Here is an 11,376-nt window from a genome sequence, read left to right as displayed (position 1 = left end):
TTTGAGTTAAGCAGAACAAGTGCTTTAATTGGTTTGAGTGAAGCTTATGGGATGGAGTGTATTATCATCATCATCGTCAAATGTGAAGAACAATAAATGTACATCATCATTTTGGCCTCTGCCACTGAAAGGGAGCTCTCACCAACCATTGTCAGATAGCAATAACACACACTCACACATACACACGTGCATACACTAATGCGTAAGTCTTTTAGATGTAGTCTAAAAGAACTTGGGACTTTTGTGAGACCGAAGCTCGACTGCAGGATGTCTCCTGGCCATGCAAATTCAATGAATTCAATCCAAACTGTTGTCCAGCAAGATTTTTTTTTGTTTTAATCCTAGAAAGCCACAGGAAATGTTCCATCTCTGCAGATCTGGCCTGGCCTCCGCTCATTTGCATTTGTAATTCCCTTAACACTTGAACACCACATGAACACAGGGTTGTTTCTCAAAACTTTGGACATGTTCACATATCAGCGAATGCACCATCTCCCAGTGCATGTAAAAACAAATCAGTTTAGACAAACAGACACATTACACAGTACACAATGTTCTTCAAGCTCATGGTGGGTAGTTCTGACTGCTGAAAGATGCTTTTGGCAAGTTACCGTGGCAGCAGGTTTGGTGAAGGAGCTCATTCGTGAGTCACAAAAGCCTTAAATGTCAAAGTACAGCAAAAGAGCGAGTGTGTTATTATCGTCTTTAAATTTGCATCTGTTAAAGTCTGGCATCACCAGAGTTAATATTCCCAAAACAGAAACAGAAAAAAACTCACTCTCCCAGCATGCACTGCGCTGTTTTCTACTCAGCTATGCCTCAAACAGAGCAAAGCAGACGAGGAGAAGATGAGTCTTCCCTCATTTCCCGTTTTCTTTATGACACAACCTATGTACAGTATGAGCTACGTGACAATAGAAACAAAACAGCCCATTAATAGAGAAAGAACACTGAAATATCCATTAACCACTGACTCAGGGTGACCTATCAGCAGATGACCTCCCTGATAACAAGCAGGTGGGACACAAAAACTCAGGTGAACATAAACCGGGTTCAAAAATGTGTTTTCCATCGACGAAGGGAAGTGAAAATGTGGACAAACTTGTAAAACAAAAATCACATTCCTGATATCTGTGGTTACGAAGGTAAACGCGATGAACATGCTGACAGACTCCTGAGCAGCCGCCAGTTAGAGAACGACAAAAACACCATCACAATGCACTTCCACACACACACTCTTTATAAAGGCAGGACCAGCGTGAACGAACGAGGGGTTAATATCAGCAGACGCCTCAGAGTAGAGACGCCTGCACACACTGAATTATCACAATGACAGATTTGAATTTACAGAATCCAAACCAATCCACCATATTAAAATTCAAGACAGATATTCAATTTATGACGGTTAAAAAACACAATCATAAGATGGTTTTGTTAAACTGAATAATATGAACAATACAGGAGGTGCTGGAGTGGAAGAACGAGGGGGTTGAAATTAAAGTTGGAAATAATGCAGGTCAAAGTAAACACCCTATTATTAAAATAACCTTTTACCTTTGTTTAAAAAAAAAGATTACAAAATATAAAATTAAATAATTTTGGAGTATAAAGGCACACATCTTGCACAGTGTATACAATGAAACACGGGTATTTAAAGCATGGTAGGGACTATTGTACGCTCACAAATCTGGTTAAAGTGAAGGGACACGAAGAGAACAACACAGATAGAGGGGAAGGAAACTTAGTCCTGTGACATGCAATTTTTTTAGGTTTTTTCTTACATCTATAGTGAGTATAAATTCAAGCAGTATCATTCTTCATTTACCACAGCACCATCATTCATTCCCAAGGGTGGCTCCTTATTTATTTATTTTTTTAAATACAACTATATTTCATGACTAAAATCCAATGTAAAAATATAAATGTGAATATATTCTATGATAAACAAACATATTGTGATGGAAGCTTTTTGCATGGGTTACAATAGTCAAGAAGGACGACTTTTAGTTGGTTATCCAGAAAGTGATACACAACGTCACACGCACAACAACTTTTCTCACTTACACACAAGTATATTGCATTTCCCTTGTTAAGACCGTATCAACTAATTGGGATCGTATTCGTAACATTTGGTTCCTTTCCTCTTGTGCAAAATATACAAAAAAAACCTCAAACAGAAACAAAAAAATTATTACCACATCAATTCATAAAACTGCCAAATTCAAACACAGTTAAACCACCTTTAAAATGTCAACAACAACAACAACACGAACAACGATGAATACCAGCCGAGGTGAGAGGAGAGAACGATGCTGCCGCTGTTCATTCTTCTCTTCCCCACCTCCCCCCTAATTTCACTGTCTCTCCCTTTACAACTTTTGAACACTGACACACACACACTGAGTGTGTGCTGGTACGATGCTGGAGGTAAACCGTCTCCTGCCTGCCCTGAACACAGACACACTGTAGCCGATCCCAGATCCCTCAACCCCACAGAGAGCTTTTAAAAAGGATCGTAAACGTCATTTTACAAAAGCCCCGTGAACAGAACTCCTCCACTTTCCCGTCTAATATTGCAGTAAAGTCTTCCCATCCAATCCCTACAGTCAGAAACACCAGCAGGGGAGTAACGGCGGAGGAGGAGGGATCTGGGATCAGGATTTCTAACACGTTTGTCCTCTTTGTTGCAGCGCATGTAACAGAACAAGAGCTCCTAACCTCTAATAACAAATAAAAGTGCAACATTTTTTTTATTTACTCATAAGGTGCTGATGGCAACAGAAAGTAAAGGGCTGTTGATGTTTCAATCTGACACCCCGTATGTAGATATAACAAGGAGTGACTTAAATCTCTTCAGCCACACAAGACTTTTGGGTCATCCCCTGCCACAGAAAACAATGCCCGACATATTCAGGGGGAATGCAAGTAAACAACACTTTGTATGCTCCAATCTCCTCATTTCACGGTGCGCATCCTTCCCTTAAATGATTCTTCATCACAACAAAGCGTAAGGGACAACCACTGAGGTGCAACAAGTGAACTAATCAGCTAATGAGATGTGTTTGTTGTGAGTGTGTGGCAAGAAGATAACCCAGAAGATCAACTCCTTCACTTTACACGGAGGGGTGGCGTCTAAAGGGTGAGGGATGCAGGATCAACGCAAATGGGAAGATTTGTTTGGCTGAGTATAGCGTTTGGGTGGGGGTGTGTGGCTGTTGGCCTTTTGGAAGACTGCTTCCCACTTCCTGAAATGAAGCAATTGCATCAGGCGAGGCTCAACATGTCCGTCCTCGTTACATCCCGCTCAAGCCTTGTGCCGTAATCTGACCTCTGCACTGTACACATCATACCCTCCTACTTATCATACTGAGAAGACAAAAACAAACATCAACATAAAAACAAAAGCAGGGAGCTGGATGTTGTAATAGAGGCAATACAAAAATAAGCCAAATTCCCACATAAACAACCGTACAGACAAAAACAAATAATATAAAAAAAACGTAATGACTTGGACGCTTGCTTTAAACACCCTTATCAGAGTAACACAAAAGTCAACAGAGGAGAGGTTAAATGTAAACGAATGATGGTTTTCTTTTTATAGCTGCAGAGCGTGGCACGCCACTGAAGGAGAGAGAGAAACAGGGAGGGACGAGGAGAGGGAGAGCGATACAAAGCCATCACAGCACCTTATTAATTCAGCCTCTTGATGCTTTTTCTCTCCATCACCTCTCTTCCCCGCCCTACTCCCCCCTTGCCCTCCCTTTCCCATGTGCCTCCGTGCCCCCCGTCACTCCTGGAGGCTATGACAGGATATTGGTGATGAAATCGTGAAACCTCTTGGAGTACTGCTCTGGGTTCACTGTGGAGATCTCCGCTCCGGCCTGTAGAGGGACACAGAGACAACCGTTAGTCTCCTCATGCAGTATAATCATCTAGTAACTCTGGTCAGTGTTATACTATACAATAATATACAAATATCTCCTCTTGTAAGCAGCCACATACCCCGTGTTTGACAGTCTTTGCGGCGTGAGCTGCTTTCTTCTTAGCATCGTAATGCTGAAGGATATCTATGATAGCCATGAAGTAAACCTCCTTCCTGGGAGCAGCTGTGGTTTAAAACAAAAGGCACCCTGGATGAGAACCTATTTTATTTTTGCAGAATGTCATCAGGTGCTGTTAAAAAGGATCAAATCCTTCTGACAGCAGAAGGTTAAAACACAAGTGTGAACAACAACACCCAGCAGGGGGAGCTCTCAGTACTCTATATATTATTAAGCTGTTGAATAAGTCCTTTACATTGCACAGGTTGGATTTAACATTGTATAAATCCATGAAACACATGCAGCTACTCACTGTCATTGCTTTTGATGGCGTAGACGTCGATGGTGGGATCAAACTCTCCGGGGGACAGAGGCTTGTTGCTGTCCAGGGTGTTGCTGGGGCTGTCGGGGGGCGTTCCAACACCCCCTCCGTCACTCTCGCCCTCCTCGTCGGCCTCGTTGTCTTCGCTCTCCACGTCTTCTTGCTCAGCTCGCTCCACATCGTGGATCCCAACCAGCAGACTGTAGTCCATGAGCTTCAGCTGGGCCAGGAACTGAGGACGAGGGAAGATGGCAGAGGGAATTAAAGCAGGGAAAAGAGAGCTATAGTTTAAAAAGGACAGGGTTGTGGAAATAGAAAATGTACTAATATAATGTGTGTGTTGTAATGTGGATGAACACATACCTCCACGTCTTTCCTGAGTTTCTCCAGGAACATCTTCTTGTTCTCCCCATCAATGTGGATCTTCTGTCCGTTATTGATGAAGTCGTTGTCCTTGTAGGTGGGCAGCTCCTTGGCCTGCCCATTAGTATTGGAGATTAGCAGCCAAATAAACAACAGTCAAAAACACGACAACAGACGGCTTGAACCTGAGAGACCTGGGTGAAAAATGCAACAGAAATCTGACGCTCAAATCTTTGATAAAAAGAGAAAGTGGTCCTAAATATTAAGCTAATTTAATCAGACACATTTAAGTCCTTAGATATTAATAAAAGGTCAACATTTGACTAGAAATATTGACTTAAAGGAATAACACCGGCATCAGTGTTCTTCATACATTTCACCCAGATATCATTAATAATATACCTGATATGTTACACAGGACTAAACATAGTTCATCTATATGAATAAAGGGGTATTTCTAAATGCCTAATGACAAAGATGAAGTCTAATCTTAGTGTTCACAATAGATCTGCCTGACATCCTGCATGTTGAAATAACCCGTTGGTAGAAATAAGACTTTGAGCCTGTGTTTTTTCAGATAAGCCTCTCTTGCCAAAGACAACACATATAACTTGTAAAATGAGTTGTCTGACAAAGTACAGGCCGTCTGTGATCAACTGTACATGCAGCATGCTCACAGCAGGGTACAGATCCACCTCATGCACTTATTTGCGTAAATTCTCATTGTTTTCATTGAAAGGTAAACAAAAGGGCACATATCATGTTGTTTGCACATTGCACAGAAGTCTCGAAAGCGTTATTGATGCATGTGGTGGATCCACACTCTTTGTGTCATGCAAAAAAAGGACGTCCAACTCAAAGCCATGAAACGTCCTTGTTGGCACTGGGCTGCTCTCCCAAAAGCACCCCGTCATTTAAGATGCTTCTCGGAAACTAAACTGTGGATTGCATCTAGTATAAACTACTTCTATAACTCTGTACATTCCCTCTATTCAGCAGAACCAAGGAGTTTCCTATTTAGGAGTCGCTCTACTGGGATTAATGTCTCTGACCAGTACGGGGAGGAGGTGTTATGTGAGGAGGGACGGGGCCTAGTTCTGATTGGCTGAGGAGGAGGAGAGCAGGACATGAGGAGCAGCAGCAGATCAGCAGCAGATCAGCTGCTACAGTGTCTCTACAGCAGCAGGAGAAGAGCAGCAGCACTACAATGAGCTTAGACAACACACACAGACACACACATACACTTACACCTTCACACAGATGGTAATACATCTCACAAATAGGACATTTGAGCACATATTTTAACAGACATGGACCTCCAATTGGCAAGAAATATGGGATGGACAACTTGCTCGACTGAATATAGATGCAACATACAAAGTAAATGAAGACGCAACATAAGGCTGAGAAGAGAGTGAACATCACGGTTAAAGTTCTTTGCAGGTCTGTCACCAAATCATCTCTTACATTCATCCATCTCTGCACTTTAAATCTCAACTTTATTTACAGAGTCAGACCGGTTCATTAAGTCTTTATCCCAGTCATGCAGAGGTTTCTATGAGAGTAATGAAATGTGTCTGACTCTTGAGTTGTGCACTACGCTGAGGTAGTAAGTAGAAAAACAGAAAGATATATTAGAGTCAGGAAGAGAGGGTGGGTAGTTGATGCGGGTTGTAAAGCTGTGTGACAGGTGAATTCTCTCAGAGCTTAAAAACAATAGTAAAAGGTATTTTCTGCTTCCTGCCAGCTGGCCATGTTGATCTCACGCCGTCTCAGAAGAACAAAGTGATGCAGGATTTCTGCAACACCGAAACTTAATGGACGCTGCAAATAGTTTGCATCGAGATTGTGTCAAATATTCGCTTTGATAACCAAACTATTTGTGTCCCTTTATTAAAAGCAACATACATAAAACCCATTTAGAAACTACACTTTTTTGATAGAATAGAAAATGTTCCCCGAAAACTAGAGACAGAGGTAATTGGCATTTCAAGGATTACTGCCATACCGATTCTAAATATGCTCATTATCTCGGGAGGCTTTTATATATTTAAAATAAGAAAACTGGCCAGTCATATTAGCTGTGGTCAAATGACCAGCTAATATAATACAGACATGAAACAAACCTGGGGAAACACCAGCTCATTTACTGCTCAATACACTTTCATTATAAAAAGTGTTTCAGCTGCAATGGGATGCACCGTCTTTATCAACGGCTTGAGAACATATTGTTTACCATTTCAGTGATTTGATGACTTCCATACACTGCTGTGATCAATGCTGTCTGCTTATCCACTACAGAACATAGAAGACTTCTGTGTAACTTACCTAGTTTCAGTTTTAAACTTGGAATTAGAAATAGCAACAAAGCAAGGAAGTTCCCCCTCTGAAATAATGTGACTTTCCAGGAATGTAAGTATGTACTTTCTCTTTCCAACTCTGGTTCCTGAATTATTTCAGCAGTGTCCTTCCCATTCACGCCGTCACCTCACTGCTTCACTTCTCGCCCTCCAGTGTTTCACAAACATGTCGGTGCCGTTGAGTGAATGGTGGAAACAAAAACAAACTTAAACCGAACTTGCTGAGCAAAAGGTGACTGTCGATGGATGGAGAGTGTGCAAAATATGGACTTTAAATAACAGCTTGGAGAGGACGAGGAAACGAAAATGCTCGGCCGTACAGTAAATAATAATAAAAAAAGATTGTTTTAATAGATCATGCCTGGTATATATATGAGCCCTGGTTCCTTACATCTCTTACGTGTTTCATGGCGCAGTAAAAGCGCGTGGCAATCCGAAGGGTTTGCAGCCTTTGCTGAACGTTACCAGATTTGGGCCGCGGGGGCACATCCTCTGGTTGGGGCGGCTGCTAGAGAAGGGGGAGCGAGGGAGGGTCGGTAGGGGTGGAGGAGAGGAGAGAAGAAAGGAGAGAGGAAGGGAGGAAGGAAGTTGGAAGTAAAGGCAAAGTGTTTAAAATGTTACAGCACACAATTGTTTTCTCAAATTGGTAGAGGGTTGGAAAGGGCTTGAACGCGAAGGGTCCGTTTACATTTTCTCCAATGTTTTTGCAACTGTGTCTAAGAGTGTTGTCCCATGACAATGCAAATAAGTGCATTTTAAAAGAATTATACTCAATAGGACTTTATTTATATTTAATGTAGCACGACTTTAGTCTGCCTACACTGGTATTCAAACTGTTTCCTGGTAGAGAAGGAAGCAGACTGCAGCGCTACTCTAAAGGAGTTAGGAGCTGGAACTACCAAGAGCAAGAAAACTGAGTAATTTACAACTATGTCTTCTGACAAACATCTATTCAGGTGTGGTACTATTTCTACGGGCTTTCAACGAAGTGGATAAGGAGCTACTAATAAAATAGCAACACAGTTCACACTCAGTCATACGGACACATTAAAGCCATGTGCCCCCACAGGCAGAGACGAGTGGTTTTCCACAAACCAAAGACCACCAGCTTACAAACATAACCTTTATTTCCAGGTCACATGACAAATACCGCATGACTCACCTACAGCTGTGTTTGCTACGTTGTGGGTTAGTGGCCTAAATGACTTTTGCAATGAAAGTAAAATAAACTCACTTTTACGATATGATTTGCCTAAGTGAAAGCTAATTGACAGATTGGGCTATAAAAAACGAACGTGTACACCCACTGATCATCTGCCTGGTTAAATGTTGTACATTAAAATGTGTCAGAAAGCCAAACCCAGAAAGACAGCAGCTTCTAAGAAGAACCGCAAATGTATTTGTAAAAATACATGTCACATGTTGGTAAAACTGAACATGTTCACAATGTGCAACAGAATGGAGTTGGTGTTCATACACATCGAAATGTGTAAGAAATAAAGTAAACTTAAAAAGATGCAAAAAAACATTTTAAACCATGCATGAAAGGGAGACGGGCATGCAGTCAAGAGAGAACCCTGCCATGCTTGTTGGTTGTGTGGGTGTAAAGCAATTATTTTTTCCTCTCACACACACACTGTACCTTCTGAAAAACTCATGTTATCTCTCATTTGGCATGATGTACCCTCTTCTTGATTATACAAGCTGTCTGAAGTGAGTGTGTGAGTGTTTTACTAATATAAAGTAGTGTTAGCGTTCACATACTGGAATTTAAGTACAAAAAAATGTTTTCAGGAAAGGGAAGACATCATTTCTATTGCCACTGAGCACTTGTAGTAGTTAACTGCAGATTAATTTAAGCATGTCTGTAAGTGTGTGTAATATATACAAAGGTGTTTCATGTGGTGAAACCTGCACGTCTCATCAGATCCTCCTCTTTGATGGTTGAGCCTTGTGTGTCTGAGGCCTGTTGTTAGCTGGGTGAGAACGTGTGCACATTCAAAGGTGTGTGTGTGATCACGTACTGTGTTTTGTATTTTGCATTCTGCGTGTTTTTTGACATGTAAAACAATACAATGCTAACTGCATTAGGTGCACTTCACTAGGAACAACTACAGAATTCCCACAGCAATACATTCATTTGTGAGTTAAGAGTCAGTGGTACTTTTCATTCATGATTTAAGCTTAACAAAAATGAGTTCTGTTGACACAGCGAAGCCGCAGACAAATTAGGTCACAGGAGCTCTACGTGCGCTTTAAACCCTCAGCTGCTTTTTTCCATTCTTCGGTTTAGACCCCATTTTTTTCGTCTTCCATTTACAGGAGGTTATATTTAGTTCGGGGATTCCCTGAAGTTCTTTATGCCTCACTGCATGGTGCCCCACGATTAAGCCCCTGTAAAGCCCGGCAGTGGAAAGTTCAAACCCCTGTGGGTCATTATTGAAACTGTTCTCATGTAAAAACCTTTTTCCACGGTCAGACATAACTTGGAAGAGCAACGAGTGGAGAACAATTCGGACAAGCATCCCTTTTCAATACTGACAGGTCAAACCAACAGTGGTCCAAAGTCAAAGTGTTCCAGGACGCCGTCGGCCACTTCCATCAGTTAAAGACTTTTAGATCTATAAATGCCTATATCTGCTACCACAAGTTTAACAGGAAGCACACTCAACCATCAGGTGCAGCACGATTTCAGCCAAGAGCAAGAACCGAAAATAGCCAGTCTCACACAAACAGCAACATTTCCATCACTGTCAGTCACAGAAAAGCTTATATATACTGCCCACTCACACACAATCAGATACACAGCTACATAGAAAACACACAATACACAGGACTACCCAACATCACGAGACATCTGATAGGATAAAACCCAACACAGACACACACGCCTCAATCTCTCTCACACAGACAGCAGGCAGGGGAACTGGTGGAAGAGCAGAAGCGAGGTTAGAGGGGATGAAGCAAATTAAAGAGACACAGAAAGCGTGCAGGGGCTAGAAGGGGAATGGGGTGATGAAGTAGGTGCTAACTGAAGGAGATGGATATGTGCTACTGTCATCCCCGCGCAAAGGGAAACAACGGGACTAAACACTCGTTAGTTGCGCCATTTGGGTGATGACAGTAAGCCTGGAATAGTTTGAAGCTGTGTGGGTAATTCAAACCACTGGAAACAGTTTGCTCTCTCTCTGCTTCTCTAAGTGTCAGCATGGCTTTCAATGGACGGGGAATCAAATCAGGAAAAAGTATATTTGTGAGAAAATAAAACATACCAGTGTTTCTGAACACTTTTTAACGGACCTTGTTCCTAATTTATCATCAGCTTAGTGCTATAAAAAGTGTCCATCTGTTCAATCCACACCGACTCTGACCTCTAATGTTATCAGAGCCTGCTGTTCTTTCAGCAATGCACCTTCAGAGGCTGCAAGGACAGCAGCCTGTTTGATGGACATAAACAGCCTTTGAGTAAGCTACACGATCTATAACCCAAGCAGGGCAGTTATTTAGTTCACCTGTCTTGTGTCCAGCACACATGTGGTGCCGATACGCTTGTAGAAAATCAGTTTTGTGACACGCTAGCGGTGTGGATTGTCTTTTTTCATTTGATGTGTTTTTCTCAGATGTTTCTAACCCTTTGTTATGCTAGTTGGACTTACTAACTTTCTTTTTAATGGTAGCACTCTGAGTTTATATAATTATTATTGTTGTTGTCTTTTTAAAGCATGAATGAAAGGTTAGGATGCCCTTCCTCTACTGAAGGTTAAAGCTGTGGGTGTGTAACAGCGGACCCCGGCTCTCGACAGGTGACTGTACCTTCTCCTTATCGCTGGCCTCTCGTGCCACAGTGGAACCCTATAAACAAAAGAAAGGAAATGACTATTATTATAATTGTTTAAGTCTTTCCCTTACCACTGTACTTATACTCATTCCGGCAGATGCTCATTACCCGTGGGCATGTCTGAACACAGAAGCTGACCTTATTAGGCAATGGCTTTAAGTGGATTAAAACAGCTTCAGTGGTTATCTGATGCTCTCAGCCCTGTTTTACAACACGTATTACCCACTGGATAATGCCTGTAGTTTAAAACATACAACCTTGTACGACAGTTACAATTTATCTTTTGCGTTTGAGTAAAAACAGGCATTTCTTTTGGGACACAAAAACTATCAAATAAACATCTTAATTCTTGCACCGAAGCTCAGATGATCAGTCACAACAAGTATTTGAAAAATGAGTCGCAAAGAGACTGGTGTAGTGCAATTATAGATAACATTTACATAATGTCTTGTG

General features: G+C 41.6%; 1 protein-coding gene across 3 annotated transcripts in view; it reads right to left on the bottom strand.

Moving 5' to 3' along the window:
* Positions 1-11,376, bottom strand: part of pip4k2aa (phosphatidylinositol-5-phosphate 4-kinase, type II, alpha a) — a 29,931-nt gene continuing 18,555 nt past the window's right edge. The window contains exons 6-11 of one of the 3 annotated variants that reach the window (XM_034199804.1): positions 10,899-10,937; positions 7,486-7,593; positions 4,726-4,839; positions 4,354-4,594; positions 4,003-4,106; positions 1-3,881 (exon numbers count right to left, since the gene is read on the bottom strand). In XM_034199804.1, coding sequence (XP_034055695.1) covers positions 3,801-3,881; positions 4,003-4,106; positions 4,354-4,594; positions 4,726-4,839; positions 7,486-7,593; positions 10,899-10,937 — 687 coding nt within the window. In that variant the 3' untranslated portion in view covers positions 1-3,800. Of the gene's footprint in view, positions 3,882-4,002; positions 4,107-4,353; positions 4,595-4,725; positions 4,840-7,476; positions 7,594-10,898; positions 10,938-11,376 lie in introns of all 3 variants that reach the window. The other 2 variants (XM_034199803.1, XM_034199805.1) reach the window with 2 other exon arrangements.

This window comes from Gymnodraco acuticeps, unplaced genomic scaffold (genome assembly GCF_902827175.1).
Source record: "Gymnodraco acuticeps unplaced genomic scaffold, fGymAcu1.1, whole genome shotgun sequence".
Taxonomy (NCBI): Eukaryota; Metazoa; Chordata; class Actinopteri; order Perciformes; family Bathydraconidae; genus Gymnodraco; species Gymnodraco acuticeps.
Note: the sequence above shows the minus strand (reverse complement) of the source record. Positions and strands in the feature narration are given on the sequence as shown.